The sequence below is a fragment of the Fonsecaea nubica genome, assembly GCF_001646965.1.
Source record: "Fonsecaea nubica strain CBS 269.64 chromosome Unknown Scaff4, whole genome shotgun sequence".
NCBI classification, from domain to species: Eukaryota; Fungi; Ascomycota; class Eurotiomycetes; order Chaetothyriales; family Herpotrichiellaceae; genus Fonsecaea; species Fonsecaea nubica.
The window spans coordinates 569,694-587,887 of NW_019173677.1; the positions used below are offsets into that span (position 1 = coordinate 569,694).

Sequence of the window (18,194 nt, forward strand, 5' to 3'; positions counted from 1 at the left end):
AAACTCAACAACTTTCGCCTCCGCACCCTCGGAGAGCTGGAACAGACAGAGATGAAGGGTGAATTTGTAGATCTGACGTCTCGCATCTATGGCGCCGGCTACCCATCGTCTGCCTTATCACCGTACACCTCTGCTTCCTCACCCTCCAATGCTTCATCTGCTCTGGTTCATGGCGACTTGATAACGTACGAGGTCCTTCCACCGCCAGCAGTCTCGATTAAGACACCACCATAGCTGCCCCTCCCGGTGAAACACTGATCCAACAGCTTCTGGAAGTCACTGACCACCTCCCCACAACTGGGTGGTGTGGCGACCATATTCAAGGTATTCTGGAAGATGATTGTTCCCGATGGGTCATCGACTGACACTCCCTCCAAGGGGTTGAGCGAGATGGGTGCGTTCGGGTTGGATTGGCAGACAATGCGGTTGAACTCGTTGACGAGGTCGGTGGCTTGTTGGGCGGTGACCAGTCCGCTCCCATACTCAAAGCAGGTGATCTGGTCCGTATCTTCCGAAGACTGGGGCGCGGCAACCGGGTTGGGGAAGGGTGACGCGAGACCCAAAGCTGGGACGAGGAGCAGTGCTGGGAGAAGCTTTTTGAAGAACCACATGGCGGCAGCGAGCTCTCGAGGGATCTCGAATATGGGAACGAGTGCTGGTGAGAGAAAGAGTGAATTGCTTGCTTGCTTGCTAGCGACATCAGAGGTGAGTCCTGCGTCGGGCTCAGTTTATATACTTGATGCCCACCCAGCCCATACTCATGGTTACCCAATGCGATTGTCAAAGCCAGCCTGCCAGTGGTCTTTCCTCGAAGCCTCACGTCAGCCACTCACAAAACTTTGGAGGTGCAACTTCATTTTCTACCGGCGGAAAATTAGCGGTTTGTCTGACATTTCGAATCGAGAACCATTCTGCAGCACACAAAAACCCGCGCTCGTCCAGATTGACCAGTGCGGCACACTGTGTTTGATATATTTAGTCTTGAGCTTCGTGATGTTTCAGAGACACAGAGACAGCGCAATAAAGCATTACTGCCTCGCAGCCGTGTCTGGAGAATGCCGCGGCTAAAGGCCGAAAGCATGCTGAGTCTACCCATCTTCCATTCGTCATCTGGGAGTACTTGGACTGCTGCAACGTCCCTTTGAGAGGAGATTCCACACACGCCTCTTGTCCTTTAGAGGCACCAACGTCCCGAAGGTGGTGTTCTACCCGGCAAGTTTTGCTGCTCCTACCGCTCCTGCTCCTGGTCGACCAACCCTTGATGTGAACCTATTCAGAGCATTCCGTCTTGAATATTCTGATTCGTTGTCGACCTGGAATCAAGGGTGGTGATGAGGCTTCTTACTTGCTCTTTACTGCTAGCAAGTGCCTTCTGCCCCGGACAGAGTATATGGTTGCATCCCTCCAAGGGTCAGCTCCCAACACCAGTTGTACAAGATCCAGGCCGTTGCTGACAGCCACTTGGCCACGACGAAGAGCTCCAACTTGTTCCAAGCTCGTGTCATCAAGACGAATGACTAGTTGTGGGTGCCTACGGCCGCATCTCCCTAAACGGAGGCGCCGTGAGGCTTTTGCCATGTTCGGTATCGGGGGTTTCCATCCTATCCCAATTGATTTCTATGTATGTCGGCGCGAGCTCTCGTGGTTCCTATGAGATGGTAACGAGAGAGAGGCGGCTAGGGTTCTTTGTTTCCAGTGTTCGAGGACAAACAACTGCATCCAATCTGCTACAGCATTGCCGAATTGGGTTCATCGACCCCCACCGCCTCACACAAGGCTGCGTTTGTGCCATCATATGCAGGTATCTACCGAGCATTCTACACGATCTACAATACCTACTCTATCTAAGCATCCTCTAAACATCTTTCACCTTCAGTACATTCCCATTTGTAAGCCATAGAAGGTCACCGGTCCCATTTCTTTTCCTCTCTCCCTTTCCCCACCCAGTTCTCATCCAACCATTTCCAGAGCTGTACAGACTCGCAGGCGGCCTCGTCAGCCTTTTCGCGCCTTGTTACCAGCGTATTCGGTGCTCGAATTCCTTGCGGTCTCATTGGACGCATCGCACGATCTTCTAGCAGGCAGACGCCCATTTTGAAAGGGAGTGCTTGGTTCCTCCGCATACTAGATGCCTGACACATGTACCTAGGTATGTAGATAGAGATATAGATATGTAGATGGTTCCCAATTTCGGGTTTTTGTTCTTGTTTTTATTTTCCTCGGGTCTTTGCGCGAACCTTTTAACGCCGGCATCAGCTTACTCTCGCTCTTCACCTGGTCCTGAAGAAGAAAAAACGGCACAGCGAGTGACGTTTTATAGAGACGCAGTTCTGACCTGGTGCCTGGTCCAAACCGATATCGCCTACAACTAATAGCGCCACCAGACCACCCACCCACGCATCAAAGGACAGCGCAATCCCATTGTAAAGAACCGAGACGGAAAAGGCAATGTCGTCCACCGAATCGACATCACCACCACCCCGTCGCCACCTCTCGCCGGCGTCAGAAACCCGTACCGCGCTCCTCTTGATCGACATCCAACGCGGCCTGAACACCCACAACGGCTACTTTGGCAGTGAGCGCTCGACACCGGATTTGGAGAAAAATGTCTCGGCCCTGCTCGCCGCGGCCAGGGGATATAATTCCAGCGTACAAGTACGAGTACGAGTAAGCAGGTCGCACGGACAAGTGGAAGATCATTCTACTTCACCCTCACCTGTGCATTCGGCCTCAAACGGAGAACGGAACGTCGAGGAGGGAGCCAATAACGACTCCGAAAGGGAGCCCTATGCGGTGGAAATCGTGCATGTATACCACAAATCGACGAATCCGTTGTCACCGCTGCACGTCTCGGGCACGACACAGAGGGACGGGATAAAGTTCATGCCGTGCGCGGAGCCAGTGACGGCGATGGAGTCGAGCGAAGCTGCCACTCTCCCCCGTGAACACGTCCTCTCCAAATCGACAAACACGGCGTTCGGCAATGCCGAGCTGAAAGAGATCCTCGAGCGGGGGCGTATCGAGCAGCTCGTCGTGGCTGGAATAGCGACGGACCACTGCGTGACGACGAGCGTGCGGTGGGCAAAGGACCTGGGTGTGGTCAAGAAGAGGCCCGGGCAGGGCGAGCGACGGGAAGATGAAAGAGGTGAAAATGGCACGATCGTCATCCTCAGCGATGCCACCGCCTGCTTCAACAAAGGTGGGTTTGATGCCGAGACGGTGCAAAAGGTCCATCTCGCCAGTCTGGAGGGCGAGTTTGCCACGGTCATGACTACAAACGATGTTCTTGACCAGCTGTTCGGATAGAGGCCTCGTTCTTCTGCGGTGGCACTGCTGTTGCTCAAGGCGAGGCATACTCGCATATACTATACAATATTTAATACAACCACCACTTGGTGGATCATTTCATATCATCATCTTGGCCACTATACCCTGCTGTTGGGTCTGCTGTCGTCATGAGGATCGCCTCTGTGCTCATGCGAAACGGCCACTTCTCATAAGCCAACCCAATTTCCACAAACATGTCCGTTGGCAAGGCTCTCACTCGCAAGGTGGTCAGATCGTACCACCCTCCCTTGGTGGGATCGTGGATCCCTGGGATGGTCTTGACAAACTCGTCTAGCCCTTCATGTACCAGAGCCCTCAACGCTTCAGCGACACTCCTGGAGAGGTATAGAGAGAGGGTTGTGACAATATAGCGGAAGCATACCATCTTATCATAAGTGTTGACTTTGAGCATTAAATCTCCTCGTGGAATCACGTCCAGCAGAGCCATTTGGCGGTTCGGAGCATCGAATTCGCCATTGTAAACGGTCAAAGGGTGAGCTTCCCGACGATTCCAGGCTAGAATAGGTGGTGACATATCCCAAGCTCTACAGTCGTCGATGGCCTTTTCCGCAAAGATTCTGTTCGTCCGATTCAATGCCTTTAGCTTCTCCTTGATGGTTTCAGCACGCTTCTGAAGCGATAGCTCGGTGTCGGGATCGATGGGTTTGCCCTGGGCATTGGATATCTCAAGTTTCCAATCCGATACCAATTTTCTTTCTTGGTTGACCAATTCGACAGCTTTCATATGGGTCTTGTGTGTAGTATTTGCCCGCCGGAGAAGCTCCCCCCACTCTTTCTGAAGGGGCGTCTTCAGGCCCAGTTTGCGAATCGACTGTCCCAAAGCATATTTTCGATACCAATGGGGATACTTCTTCTTTATGTGGCTGTCTAATTCGAGTAGTCTGGGCACCCACTCTGCGTCCGAGGTGAAGTCTGCTTTCCGCAAATTTCGAGGAGTCGGCTCAATACTGAGCAACTCCCGCGGTGGAGGCGCGTCGAGCCTCGACTTTGGCATCTTATACCCCGAATCTTTGGCTCTGGCGTTGATCACCGCTATTTCTTCCAACTCAAGATCAGGCCATTTCCTGTACCTGGTTGACTTTGTTGCTCCTGACGCACTAGCTACCTCGGTAATCTCGGTGGTTGCTTCAAGCATGATGGTCTGCTTGTGGCGCGCGTGCACGGTCCGGGGGATATAAGAATCTTTCTCGTGATCAGGAATCCATGCCAAAACCCGGATCAGACCATAGCGAAAGAAGCCATTGTGAGGACTGGCAAGCACCGACAGATAGAGCTCATCGAAGAATTTTCTGCTCAGTGATCCCATATACCCCCCAATGCTGACCTTTGCCCCAGAGAGATTGACCGTCATCAACAAACATCTGTTGTATTCGGTCTGCTTCCCGTCAGAAACAGCTTTTTCGACCTCATATTGAGTCAAAAGTTGTTTTTTTGGGTCAAACACGTCCTCAAGAATGGTCGAATGCCGATATGCTGAGTTATGGCTCGTCAACAAGGGTTGGAGATGGTCCGCGTATTTTTCCAGATTGGACTCGACAAGGACATGGCGTCTAGGTTGAATGATACGGTGCAAGCTCTTGGACCATATCCCTTGTCCGGGGTTGATGTCGATAATGTCGCAAGTGTTTGGAGCAGGAAGGCTGGTACGCAGTCGATCGAGGATATCGTCTACAGAATGTGAGCAAAGATGCAGGGACCACAGGTGTCACCAGCCTTACCACATAGTTGCTGGCTGGTTACTTCATTACGACTAGAGCCACGGCTCAAAGTCTTCTTGGCAACTGTTGAAGCGCAACGTGCAAAGGAGCGTAGGACCATGCGCAGAAGGAAGCGAGTGGGAGCAGGGGCCTTAGTGGTCGGAAACAAGGAACGCAATAGAAGAAAAGGTAGGATCGCAGTGAGAGAAACGATGATGGCAACAGACGCAGGTTGAGAAAGATGGGGAAATGGAGACCATTGGAAGGTCATTGGTTGCTTGGCTGCAGGTCTTTGGGGGGTTCATTTTAACTACGAGTAGGGGAGCCTTCAACCACCCAGTCAACCCTACATGGCTTCTGATGCCTAAGAACCGCCCAATCGGTGGCCGATTCGGCAACCTTTAGGGACCCCTGCCTCCGCCCAGGTGCCTCTCGGCCCCCAATCGCGCCACCCCCGCACCGCTAAAAGCTTCCATTCACCCCTCGAGACGACACAGGTCAGTGACAGGGACATTCGAAGAGTTTCGTCATGGCTCCTGGCTCAGCACCGCACTATCTCAACCCCAGAGCCCTTGTCTTCGCCCACAAGCCAGGCTTATATTAAAGCATATTTAGCAGATCTCCAGATCCCCAAGTCAATCATACCGCATTGTTGATTTCCTTCGCCAATTCCCCTGGCATCGGCCTCAACCACCACCATGGAGCCTCAAAACCAAGCACGCCAGGTTGCCGAGCCTCTCGGCGAGCTCTCCCATCAACAGCGTTTCTTCAACTTTTTCCAGCATGAAATAACCGGTACATTGCGTCCTCTACGCTGCCAAAGAGACCGTGGCTGACGAAAGGAACCATGCGACAGCTCTCCAGGATGAAATGGATCGTCTCTCCGAGACTGCGCTCATAGGCGGCGAGCGCTCCGATGCTATGGACCATTGCCTCGCCGGCATCACGCGACTATCTGGCGAGGTCAAGGACGCCTCAGGATACATTCCTCCTTACGACCAGAGAACATATGGCGAGGCTATCAAGGCACTGCAAGAGAAGCTGGATGAAACACGCAAATCCCACGCTCCCAAACCCAAGTTCTCCTTCAAGTCCAAATCTCCCTCCGCCTTGTCACTCAGCGATGCTGCAGAGCTTGCGGCAGAGAAACGGCGCAATGTACCAGGCTATCTATCGCCTTCCTCGAATCCCTCGTTTGTCAATACCCCTAGTTATGTCAACACCCCTGCCAATGAGAGAGCACAAGACGAACAGGAGTCGATACCTGGGGAACATGATGAAGCTGCTGCACAAGACAAAGACGCCGTCACAATCAACACTGAAACGAAAGCACAGTCACCCCCCGCCGACCCTGCCCAAGGGAGTGACCGCCCGTCTCTGTCCACAACAGCAACATCGACCTCAATCTCGAATCAATCCAACACACACGTTATCCTGCCCTCTTCGGCCCCAAACACGCAAACGCCTTGTTCGCTGTCAAAGCTCAATGGGTGCGTGGTTGATCTATCTGTACCGACAACCGCCACAGCACCCTTTGCGAGCATAACTATCACCACTATCTCCTCATCTCTGATCCTCTGTGGTTCAGTTTCCGGCCCTGCGCACATAACAGGCGTAAAGAACAGCGTGCTTGTACTCAAGTGCCGCCAGTTCCGTATGCATGACTGTGAGAAGGTGGATGTCTACTTGCACTGCACGAGCCGGCCGATCATCGAGGATTGCAAGGGCATAAGGTTCGCTGTCTTGCCAAAATTCCACGTACGTCGAGTACTCTGCCGACACTTTGCCCCGTCCCCCATTGGTAGACTTAATGCTAACTGGGCTTGGAACAGAGTGACCTGATCTCCGCTTCTCAAGAAGATCCTTCGGCCGTGCCAAACCAATGGAACCAGATCGACGACTTCAAGTGGCTTTCCCCCGATAAACCCAGTCCGAATTGGTCATTGCTGCCAGCTGAAGACAGTGTGCCGGACGAGACCTGGCGAGAGGTTGTCCCGGGTGGACCTGGCTGGAGCGTGAGCGATATTCTCAAGGCGGTGGGCGTGGGCGGCACAGCGGGCAGTACCTGAAATGACAAATATGAGGGAGTAGAGAGAAGCGAGGAGTTATGGTGTATGTATAGATTTATTCGATGGACATGAGAAGACGAAAGGAGACTGTCAGATTGACCAAAGACAAGACAGCTTTGAACGGCCTTACGAGCAACGACTACCTACCTATTTACCCTTCGAAACGAACAGAACAAAACAGCCCAAACACGACGACCTACGATATACGACCTTACAACAGCGCAGAGCTTTCGCAGCTATCGGCACGACTGCATTTTCCCCCCTCCTTCCCTCACTTACCAGAAGCCATCCATCCCTTTGTGCGAAACCCACGCAGCACCTCGATCGGATAATTGCGAGCTACGGCGGCTGTTTGCCAGACATGCAGGCTATCTGGCTGTTGTTGGGAGCAAAAAAAGAGGGAAGAAGAGAGAAAGCAGATCGCTCAAGATAATTTATACAGGAAGAAAAGAAGAATGAATAAAGAACAGACATCGGATAGGAGGGAACCGGCCCAGACAGGAAAAAACTGGAACGAGACGAGACCGACGCAGGCGCAGACGCATGGGAATGGGAATGCGAGAATGAACCTCTTAACTGAGAGCAGAGCTCGAGTAGAAGGGCAGGAGTAGAGGATAGAGAGCACAGAATGGAAAGAGCTCGAGTACTCGGTAGAGTAGATTGATTGTCACACGGTTGTATGGACGTTGAACTACATACTCAGCAGTGCCCAGCAGGACGATATGGTACAGCACCTGGCGTTGGCTCGGACCCCAAGAACACATATTCCAATCACTACATGTACTCGGTACAGATGGAGGCACGGACTGATGGTCATGTACTCGATAGGTGGGCAAATGAATTGGTTGGTAGCAGTGGTAATGGCGGTGGTGGTGGTGATAGTGGTACAAAAACAAGGCAGGAAAATCTCTATCTACACTTACACACAGCTCGACCCCTCGAGCCATGCCATGACTTCGTGACAACACGGTGTGATCAAAATTTCCCCAAGCGTTTGTTGGTCAGACCCAGGTTCCTCCATCCTTCCTTGCTCATTCCCACGAGATATCCCTTTGGCAAGGCTGTCTCTCTCGTCCACACTTTCCTCCGATGCTTGCCTCCCATCAGACATTACGCTCGCGATAAGATTTTGGGGACGAAACACTGAGGTATTTCGGCCTTGCTCATGCAAATATTAGTAGGTGGGTTACCTCTTTGGTACCCTTTCCATCTCGCGCGACCATGCCACAGCCACTTGTCAGGCATCATCAATAGTAATGCAAGCACGGGTCTGCTAGTCTTGAGCAGTCACCTTCTGACTCCCAAATCTCGTCCGTCTCCGATCTCCCCCTGCCCTCCCCAGAAGCAGGAAACATTCCCTCAGTGCACTCAAACAAACCACCGACGCCAAAGCTATGCCATTGACCACTGGAAACTGGGTCTAGAATCTAAAATAAACAGCAAACGAGAGTAAGAAACTGGATGGTGCTGTCGGGTAAGGATCGTTATCATTTCAATGGTATTGCTGAAATGCAGGAAGAGTGGGTGTGGTCAAGGCGAATGTGTTAGGATCGTGGTATTCGGTCATCAGTAGGCGTGTAATTCGAGTATTGATAGTGTCTGAGTTTCCAGCCATTTCAAGTTAAGGCGAAAGGACCCATAGCAGAGTGACGATGTATGCTGGTCTTCAAACGAGTTTTCTCATCCCCGTGCCGTTGTGTACAATCCGCGTTGCCTCGTATCACAGCGAGAGAACAGCGTCGGCCATTTTCTACTACGCCATAGCAGATGACTTTGATTCTCGATCCGGATTTCGCACCTAAGAAGCGTTAGCTGTTTTACCTAGCTGTTGCCAGAGTCGAACCGACATACCTGTAATATCCTCCTCGAGAAGTCTCGCTCATCAGCGATGCTGCCAATGCTTTGTCGGCGATGTGAGTAGATTGAGGGATCAAGGCGCTGGTCTGTGGACGACTTGTCTGATTTGCTTGAACTGACGAACGAATTCACGGCCGCATTACGACGGTGCTCTTCTTCAATTTCTCGATTCCTCCTGCGTCTCAAGAACAAGAGGACGCCTCCGATGATGGCAGAGAGACCAACAACGCCGACGACAACCCCAACAGCGATGGCAACTTTGTTGTTGGTGCCGCCGGAGGATGATTTATCAGGACTAGCCGTTGCTGAAGCTGTCACGACGATAGTCTCGCCCGGTTTGGTGACGACTGCGGGTTGGGAGGTTCCCGAGCCACCAGACTGGGTAGGGGTTGAGCTGCTTGAACTGCTGGTACTGTTCGGAGCTGTCTCGACATCTGCAGTCAACCCAGTAAGGTAAACCTGCCAGTAACCAATGCCACCGCAAGTCTGCTGAGAATAGCCATTGCAGGGTGAGTCGCATTTGTCCGGGTCAACTTCCAAGTCCAAACCAGGGAGTTCGTCACCACAATAACAGGTCGATCCTCCAGTTATGGCCATCACTGGTTTGTCCAGTTGTACACATACTCCTTGGCAATATCCTGATGTTTGGAATGTGTAGTCTCCCTCTGAAGTCAAAGGGTCTGGATGGCTGTAGCAACCTAGGGTTGTGATAGCTTTGGGTGCGGAGGTGGACGTCTGAGCTGATACTGGGGACGTAAACAGGACGAGGACCGAAGTCAGAGCGACAGCTTGTAGGAGTGATTTCGCCATAGCGTTCAATGTTCTTGGGATGAGGCAGTTCTGAAAAATGACGCGGCTCGAGACCTGGTGAGTGCCTCTCCGGCTCGACTCAATAGGGACGTGTGTAGAATGAAGAGATTCGAGATGGTCAGCGGTGAGGTCGAAGTCGTTCAAAGACCGGTCAGGTGGTTGCCTTGTCGTGTAACCTGATCAAATCCAGGTGAAGGCCAGTCACTTGGAAAGGCGCAGCCAACACGAATTTCTTTGTTTTCCTTCACAGCAGTGACCCGCACTGCTATTTTTTCTCTCCCGTGCTCTTTTGTTAACCTTCAGCACCCAGGTCTTCGAATATACATCAAAGCGTCGAGCAGGACGGAGGTGTTTACAGCTCTCTCAGGAGGTCTGTCTTGTTCGAATCGCTGGAACGTAAAGGGGAGCTTGGCTGGGAATGCAAGTTGTGTTTCAGACTTGATACACCGGAGGGCCCCTGAGAAGTCGATCAAAGTAGTAATTGAAGTTGAGCGAGCGTGAGAAGGGGACACAGTTGAGACGCGACGAGGCGTCTAGACGGTGTAGAATGTGCTGTTGCACGCTGCCTCGATGGCGAAGTGATGAGGTTGTTGTGTCGGATGAGAAAGGAATGTGGTGGTCTGGTTCTGCGGTTGGTGCAGGTTGGAGAGAGGAAGAGTCACAAGACTTGGAAGGGGAAAGGAATCGAGGTCGATGGAGCACTGACCGGCGACGGGCAATTGTGGTGCCTTACGAGTACGCGACCAGATGAAAGAGGAGACGTTGCGTGACACTAGGGAGCGGCCTTGGATGTTTCAATTGGGCCTCTAGGCAATATCGGGCTAAATGACAAAAGGGCCTTCGGTAGCACGTAAGGGCATTGGCAGGAGAGAGAATGGGGGGCAAGCAACTGTGGAAGCTGAAGAAAGGCCCTGCGGAAAGAAGAAACAGCGGCAGCAGAAAATGGCTCCCCTCGGAAATTGGTTGTCAAACGCCTATCGACGCGTTAGGCATGGTGAAGCCCCCGAGAAACCCCACTACTAGCCCCTTTAGGTGCGAGTGGCTCCCCCCGGCTCAGCTTAGCCAGGTACCATCAACTTCCAGGTCCAATCCCCTGCAAGCCACTTGCCAAAGACACCCTCGCCCACGTTATCTTGACTTCTCTGGCAGCTTGGTATCTTCATCTCGAATCTCGACAAAGTGGATTGGAGTCTTGAACGCTTCAAATTCTATTTTGGTCGGCCGAGATGAATTATCTGCTACAATGTGTCTACCATGATAGTGCTTGATCCAGTGGGATATCGAAAGATGAGTATTTCCTTCTCTTCTTTTAAACGAACTTCCATGGATGCTGCCGAGGCACCAGGCGACGCACATGTTCCTGCATTGGTGTGGATGGCCTTGCATACCAAAGCTGACTCTTATTTGCTCAAATTCGCAGTTAGGACTTCCGGGAGCCCCAGTTCACTCTGTCGCTGAGTGGCGTTCGGGTATGGCGCATTTAATGGCGTGGAGGCTTTCAGGAGGGGCTTTGGACTAGGACCACGACGAGACGCCTCGACTGCTTCAAACTTCTTTGCCAGGAGAGCGCGTCGTATCTCGGTCATCAGCTTTATCCGATTGGCAGCCAATGACAATATTTGTTGAGGTGCTGGTGCGCGTCTCTTCCAAGCAGCATCAGAGCGGTGGCGTTTGGTGGCTTGTCCGCGGCTTGATTTCGCTTGATAACTGAGTTCACATACCCATGTCCAAAATGCACAACGATGGTTTGCAGGAGGTGGAAGAAAGTGAAAATGGACATGTGCAAGGCAGAATCTGCCTTGGCTAGGATATGAATCCGGTGGTACCCGTGAAGCCTTTGCGCCATGGCTTGCAATCGAGTTGGTATTTCTGGAACATATAAAATGGGCTTCCGGATAAGACGTCCTCCAGCCCAACACTGCACAAAAATCCATTTCTTCATCTCCGTGACAATCATCCAGCTCTCCAGATGGCGTGCATCCATGCCAATATCCGGCCAAGAAGATATGGTCAATTTGGCATCAGCACCTTGCCACCCTGCTCGTGCAGTTTGTCGATTGTGATAATCCCATCTTCCATACCTGGCTTGCTCAAATAATAGACCCATCTACGGCCACCTATTTAGGCACAAGTTCGCGAGCCAGGTTGAGCTCCATCCGCCGATGGTAGGGTCACTTATCTCGAAGATCCACCACCTCGAATTCCATCCCTCTTGCCTCCACGACGTGTCCTGGTCGGAGCGCGTCAGTGTAGATATTATCAACATCGTGCGGGTGGAAGATCCCTGGCTGTTCGCAGCTGAGAATCGTCTTCTTGCCAGGAGGGTCGGTTAGACGATATACTCCCCAGTCTCCACCGTGGGTTGTATCTCCTTTGCTCGGAGCACACACAATTGCCACACTCTCTGCTAGCATCATCTGATATCCCGCATGTGTATGCAAGTCTCGACTGCTCATAAAACACGTCTGGGTTGGATGGGTGTGTATCCAGCCAAGTATCATAAGGTCCTCCGAGTCCACATAGTCAAAGAGCTGTGATTCATTGGTCATCTCGCATGTATCCGATGTTGCCGTTTGCGAAGGAATAATAAGCCGGCTGATGAAAAAGGCGTTGGCGATCAGCGTCCCACCTAGGAAACCACACGTCTCCAGATTGGACAACGTGTTTTTGTGAGCCAGTCGCAGAAATGTTGTCCGCAGAGTTGGCGGAAGGAACACAGTCCGCAATGGCGTTCCATTTTCGAGGTAGGCTGCAGGAGCAAAAATATGCACTGGTTCGGGTGTTTGTGATCTGGCTGCAGGCTGTTGATCCATTTCTTTTCCCGGACGAGGCGGCACTGCCACCACATTGTTGCCAGGTTTCGGTGGTAACGCTGGAGGTGAGACTGGAATATCTCTTTGTATGCTAGGAGGTAATACACGTGGTAAGGGAGAGCTCAGCACCGGTTGATTGTGGTGTGTAGGGATGCTCGGGTAGTGATAAGTGACGTTGCTGCCGACAGGCGCTGGTAGCCGGCTCTCTGTACCCTGCAAAATGGGACCTGACCTCCCTTCGACACGGGCTCGAATTTCCTGCAGACTTCGGGACAGGTCTTCTGCATCGTTCCTAGACGCTTGCGTTGCCTGTCGACTTGCAGCTCTCCTAGAGATCTCCTTCTGCAAGAGTCTGACTGCTAGCTCTTTGTTTTCGTGTGCCTGGAGTTGTTGTGTCCTAGGTGCCTGCCCTGGCTGGGGACTTGGAGGGTCAGTGGTGTACTGGTTGTGGGCTTGCGCGCTCCGCCTGGCCTCCCTCTCCTTTATGAGCTTGACGTATCGCTCATACCGCTCGTTGATTCGGGGTTTCAGCAAATCCAGGACCTTGAAGTTGTCATTGACCTCTTTCTCCGCCTGTTTTAGTAATAGTTTATTCGCTTTGTCCCTGGCTTGCGGGTGAGCCGGCAACTGCGACAAAATAAGGTGGGCATGTCGGAAAAGGAGAAGGTACGTCGTCTCTTCGTCACCTTCGCGGATATATACCTCTGCCTGTGCAAAAGTCAGTGTTCATTTCCCAGAGATGTCACAAGAAGCCACCGACCTCTTTCAGCATCGCTTGAGCAGACCGCAGCCAGTATCGTAGAGGGATTTGAGCGTCATATTCGTAGTCTTGAGCAGCTTTGGTGATTTGCTGGACACTCCGAGGGGGGTGCAGTGAGCCCATGCTCACCCTGAGAGCCGACATTTGTGCAAGTTCATTGACCAGCCATGGAGGGGTGACGATCCATGTGGGGTATATTCAGAGCCACTTAACCAGGCTTAACACTGTCGGAACTCTGAGCGGACAGTCCGGCAAGGGAATTGCACTCGCCTAGATTCAAGTAGCACAGACGCAAGATTGCGCGATGCAGAAAAGTGGTTGTACATCTCATCGTGTTGAGGGTTGGGCAATTGCGAGTGGGAGCAAGTGACGCCGCAGTCAGGCGTCACTCATTTTAGCAGACCTCCGACCAACCTGGGGAAAGTCTGCCGAGCAACTGTCCCACAGTTTCACGTACAGCGCTTCTCACCGATATCATAGACGATGCATTGATCTAGTACAGCAATTCGTCCAGCCACTTGATCCTCCCTTGAGGGCTTTGTTGTTGAATCACAGGACCTGTCTGGCGCAAATAGCAAGCACCCCATGTACTTTTGCAAGTCCCCGCACAAGATTGCCTTCTTCCCTCTGACTCGTCGCTTTATCGCCTCGTTGTACTCCAGGGCTACCTGCGGGGATCGCTACAAGGTATCAGAGGGACGATCCTTATACGCGGTTCATTGCTACCTCGAGCTGACAAAGCGTGATTTGTGAAACCTATCCCACCTCGATCTCTATCGCGAATGTTTGCAAACATCACACCTTCTACATCATCTATTCAGAGCGGCGGCAGGACCACAGCAGGTAGCCTTTCCGGTGTCTCTGACTAGTGGGTGCGTATTGCGGAACCGAGTAAGTCCCTTGTATGGAGTAGCGTATATCACAAGGTAGAATACGTTGAAATCAAGGCCATCGTGACGATCACAGAGATCAGGGATGGCCTGATAATTCGCCTATAAAAACGCCAGCTAGGACATCATAACATCGAAGTCAGTCCAAAGCAAACAAGCCTCACAATGTTCGAATTCAGTTGATTGTCAACATCCACAAAACTGTCTGCTGAATATGTCGTCTTCCATTCAGCCTTACAAAATCACCGTCTCTGATTCCCGCATTCAGGAGCTTAATTCCAAGCTCGACAGTGCCACATATCCAGATGAGCTGGACTCTGCAGAATGGGACATGGGTGTCCCTTTGTCCGACATCCAACGACTCACAAGATACTGGCGCCATGAGTTCAGCTGGCGAAGAGCTGAGGACCAGCTCAATAAACTACCTCATTTTGTCACCACAATCGCGTGCGAAGGCTACGAGCCTCTGAATATCCATTTCATGCACAAGAGAAGTTTAGCCAAGGGAGCCATTCCACTGCTCTTCGTGCATGGATGGCCTGGGAATTTCCTGGAGGTCACCAAAATCATTGATGGTCTCTCTACCCAGACCCAGGGTCAAGTGTCGTTCCATGTCGTCGCACCTTCGCTGCCCAACTTTGGATTTTCAGAAGGCACGAGAAGACGCGGATTTTCAGTCGAGCAGCATGCAGAGACGTTGCATAAGCTGATGGAGAGGCTTGGATATGATCAATATGTCACTCAAGGTGGTAAGTTCAACTGTATAGAATCTACATAAGCTTGAGCAACAGACATGGAATTGACTGCTAGGCAGGTGATTGGGGTTACTACATCACTCGGGCTCTTTCGGCTCTCTACCCACGCCATTGCAAAGCCACACACTTCAACATGGACGCGGGCACTCGACCTACGCTCTTCACGCATCCACTCCTCTTCGTGACCTCCTTCTTTCGACGGCTTTCCAACAGAGAGCAACAAGGTGTATCCCGCACTGAATGGTTTGACAAAGAAGGGTTCGGGTACAACCTGCTCCAATCCACGAAGCCGCAGACGATAGGCTACGCACTGGCCGACAGTCCAGTGGCTCTGCTGGCGTGGATCTACGAGAAACTGCACGACTGGGCAGACGCGTACCATTGGAGTAAGCCTTGCCCGTTTCCACGATGATTGTTTTACCCTCAATCGCACCCCTCTTCTCTTCATTCATCCCCCGAATCCCATTGACGACGATGGAAATGACTGATGCCCTCGTGCTCATTTTCACAGCCGACGAAGAAATCTGCACCTGGCTGAGCATATACTACTTCAGCACCGCCGGCCCCGCCGCCTCGTGCCGGATCTACTACGAAATGGGCCGTTCGGGCCCTTGGGGCCGTCGCTTCACCCTGGACGAACTCAGGGCTTACCAGGCCAACGGGGTCAAGGTCGGGATCAGCCATTTCCCGCGAGATATCAATGTGTTGCCGAGTTCGTGGACGAGGACCGTCGGCGAGGTCGTGTTTGAGAAGGAGCATGACAAGGGGGGACACTTCGCGGCGTGGGAACGTCCCGAAGACATTGTGCGCGACGTAAGGGAGATGTTTGGACCGGGCGGTGGTGCTTACGGGGTTGTGGAAGGGAGGGATGGATATTGAGATGTAGCGATCGGGATTTATTGCAGGTTCAAGTCTTGCAGCCATTCTTGCGGTCTACTTCAGCTCCTCAATCCGCGGGATACCGCCCGTCATGCCCTGTGTTCCGCTGGGTCCAGCCTGATTGTCATCGTCATCGCTATCATCTGGCTCATCCTTTGGCATTCGCAAACCCATCAGTCCCATGAGATTGCCCCCAGGTCCCGCGTTGCCAGCCTGCGCCTTGAGACTCTCCAAGAGGTTCCTCGCCAGGTTGACGTCGATTTCGTTGTCGATGTCATCGTCTGAGGACAACTCGTAGACTTCATCTTCGTCCCCCTTCTGCTTCCCAGCTTTGAGTGTAGGCTTTGTGATCGCTCTCTGCTTGGTGGCAGATGAGGAGGACCCGAGGTCTAGGGCGCCGTGCCCTCGAAGCTCTGCCTCCATCTCTTTCATGAAGGCGTGCAAGTCCGCGCCACTTTCTGCCTCGTCATCATTGGTCCCGTCCCAAGCTTGAGCAGAGCCTGTCTCTGTTGCAGGCGGCCTCAGTGCGGATCGATGGGCCGGATCATGAGCCCCTGGGCCAAGTTCTCCCGACATGATCTCCCTCATGACCTCTGGCGGCATGCCCATCATCTCCTGCATCATTTTGCTAAATTCGTCTTCGCCAAAGCTGGCCTCTTTATCCTCGCCTTCGTCGTCCTCAGATTCATCATCATCGTCGGGCTCGTCATCATCGCTGTCATCACCAAACAATCCCGCGCCGTCTGGACCGGCTTTGTCGTCATTCAAAAATTCCTCAAATTGTTTAACGATTCTCTGTAGATTCTCTTGCGCCGCCTTGTCACCAAAGCCAGTCTTCTTGCCTGTTCCTCCTGATTGGCCTTTCCGCCCACCGAGCTCATCCTCAAGATCATCGAAGCTGATGTCGAGCCACTTTTCATCATCCTCTTGCTTGCTCCAAGTTGCTATGTCAGAGTCTGATGGTAGGGCCTCATCCCCTGCATCCAGATCATCCAGGAGCATTTTCATTTCGCGCACAGCTGGTCGATCTTGGTATTGAGAATCCGAGATCAGTATTTCGAATCCACATGTGACTTTCATCCCGATTTCAGCGTGAACATGCGCCTTTGAATCCGTCCCTGATGGCATCGCATCGACAAAGGCGGCAGGGGGCGGGAATTCTTGGGACTTGACTTGCGCGAATGCCACACGAGGAAATTTGACGCTCACTGTGGCCAAATCTTCGGGGGCGAAGACCAGCTTGCCCTTGTTGTCTTTGTTTTGCAAAGGTTTGAGCGCGATCGGATCTCTGAGGTAGAATGCCTCTACTGCCGGCGCAATGTAGGCCGGCTTCTGATGAAGTAAGTATGCAAGTTTCCGCGGTATCGTTATCAACGCATGATGCATGTTTTCTGAAATCTGAGAGGGATAATTGCGCAGCCGAAAGAATGCTTCCTCTTCCATGCTTATCGAGTGCATCAACCTCCTAGGCTCATTCAAGATGATTTCCCTGGCTTGCGAAAGCGACAACTTCTCCTCTGTCCGCTTCGAACTTCTTGAAGCGCTAGCCGGTTTAATAATTTTCAACTGCCCATCATGGATCCAGACACGGTTCTCAGCGACATCTGGCTCCAGCCACGAGGGCAAAGTCCCAGAGGCTTCGATGAGGAGGAACTCGCCATCGCTGTCTTTGACTTTGACCCATAGATCGTTGAATTTTTTGGTCAGCTCCCTCAGAAGCCAGACTATGACCCATTCGTCTTCCACAGAGTCACCATATTCGGTCTGTCCACGCAAGAAACTTAATCCTACTCCAGTGTCAGTTGATTCTCGACTTCTCCGTCCCATTCGTACAGACCTCACCATCCTCTTTATTCAGCTCAAGGGAGAACCCTTGGCGCTGCCAGATATAATCTTTCAGGTACTGTCGATGAAGGTCTGTTGCATACTTCTGTACCTCCCGCAGCCGCAGTCGCAATTCAGAGTCATGGCTCGGGTCCAGTGAGGGCGAGGTTATGTACAGGGAATACTCGATGCAGTCATCTGGTAAGGCAGGTCTCGGGACGGGATGAAATGTGGAGCGAAACCAAGCAATCTCTTCCTCAGTGGCAGGCATACTCAAATGGCGTTACAGGAGAATATGATTAGGCAGGTTTGACAAGGACTGCGCAGATGGCGAGGGGAAACTACTTGTAGGGTGCAGTGCGTAAGGGCTCATGCTTTGCTGCCCGCTGATCCCGCCAATGAGATCATCCTGCAGGTGCCAAGCCCCGCAGCACCGACCATTCCTCTTTTGACGAAACAACAACAAGCAACAACCGCGAGATGCTTTGGGCG

General features: G+C 52.3%; 8 protein-coding genes across 8 annotated transcripts; 3 read left to right on the forward strand and 5 right to left on the reverse strand.

Moving 5' to 3' along the window:
• Positions 1-167: 167 nt before the first annotated feature.
• Positions 168-762, reverse strand: AYO20_01141 (hypothetical protein; the record flags this gene model as incomplete). The annotated part of the gene is made up of 2 exons (XM_022639448.1): positions 168-690; positions 737-762. 2 exons carry the CDS (start codon positions 760-762, stop codon positions 168-170), a joined length of 549 nt encoding a protein of 182 aa, XP_022504756.1.
• Positions 763-2,448: 1,686 nt separating this feature from the next.
• Positions 2,449-3,306, forward strand: AYO20_01142 (hypothetical protein; the record flags this gene model as incomplete). Its single annotated transcript, XM_022639449.1, has 1 exon — positions 2,449-3,306. One exon carries the CDS (start codon positions 2,449-2,451, stop codon positions 3,304-3,306), a length of 858 nt encoding a protein of 285 aa, XP_022504757.1.
• A 94-nt stretch (positions 3,307-3,400) lies between these two features.
• AYO20_01143 (hypothetical protein) lies at positions 3,401-5,166 on the reverse strand (the record flags this gene model as incomplete). Its single annotated transcript, XM_022639450.1, has 2 exons — positions 3,401-5,016; positions 5,067-5,166. 2 exons carry the CDS (start codon positions 5,164-5,166, stop codon positions 3,401-3,403), a joined length of 1,716 nt encoding a protein of 571 aa, XP_022504758.1.
• Positions 5,167-5,743: 577 nt separating this feature from the next.
• On the forward strand, positions 5,744-7,114 carry AYO20_01144 (hypothetical protein; the record flags this gene model as incomplete). The annotated part of the gene is made up of 3 exons (XM_022639451.1): positions 5,744-5,840; positions 5,902-6,803; positions 6,878-7,114. 3 exons carry the CDS (start codon positions 5,744-5,746, stop codon positions 7,112-7,114), a joined length of 1,236 nt encoding a protein of 411 aa, XP_022504759.1.
• A 1,821-nt stretch (positions 7,115-8,935) lies between these two features.
• Positions 8,936-9,781, reverse strand: AYO20_01145 (hypothetical protein; the record flags this gene model as incomplete). The annotated part of the gene is made up of 1 exon (XM_022639452.1): positions 8,936-9,781. One exon carries the CDS (start codon positions 9,779-9,781, stop codon positions 8,936-8,938), a length of 846 nt encoding a protein of 281 aa, XP_022504760.1.
• Positions 9,782-11,952: 2,171 nt separating this feature from the next.
• Positions 11,953-13,498, reverse strand: AYO20_01146 (hypothetical protein; the record flags this gene model as incomplete). The annotated part of the gene is made up of 2 exons (XM_022639453.1): positions 11,953-13,302; positions 13,355-13,498. The coding sequence occupies 2 exons, from the start codon at positions 13,496-13,498 to the stop codon at positions 11,953-11,955; spliced, it is 1,494 nt and encodes a 497-aa protein (XP_022504761.1).
• Positions 13,499-14,458: 960 nt separating this feature from the next.
• Positions 14,459-15,878, forward strand: AYO20_01147 (hypothetical protein; the record flags this gene model as incomplete). The annotated part of the gene is made up of 3 exons (XM_022639454.1): positions 14,459-14,993; positions 15,059-15,385; positions 15,511-15,878. 3 exons carry the CDS (start codon positions 14,459-14,461, stop codon positions 15,876-15,878), a joined length of 1,230 nt encoding a protein of 409 aa, XP_022504762.1.
• A 54-nt stretch (positions 15,879-15,932) lies between these two features.
• AYO20_01148 (hypothetical protein) lies at positions 15,933-17,973 on the reverse strand (the record flags this gene model as incomplete). The annotated part of the gene is made up of 2 exons (XM_022639455.1): positions 15,933-17,665; positions 17,721-17,973. The coding sequence occupies 2 exons, from the start codon at positions 17,971-17,973 to the stop codon at positions 15,933-15,935; spliced, it is 1,986 nt and encodes a 661-aa protein (XP_022504763.1).
• Positions 17,974-18,194: the final 221 nt, after the last annotated feature.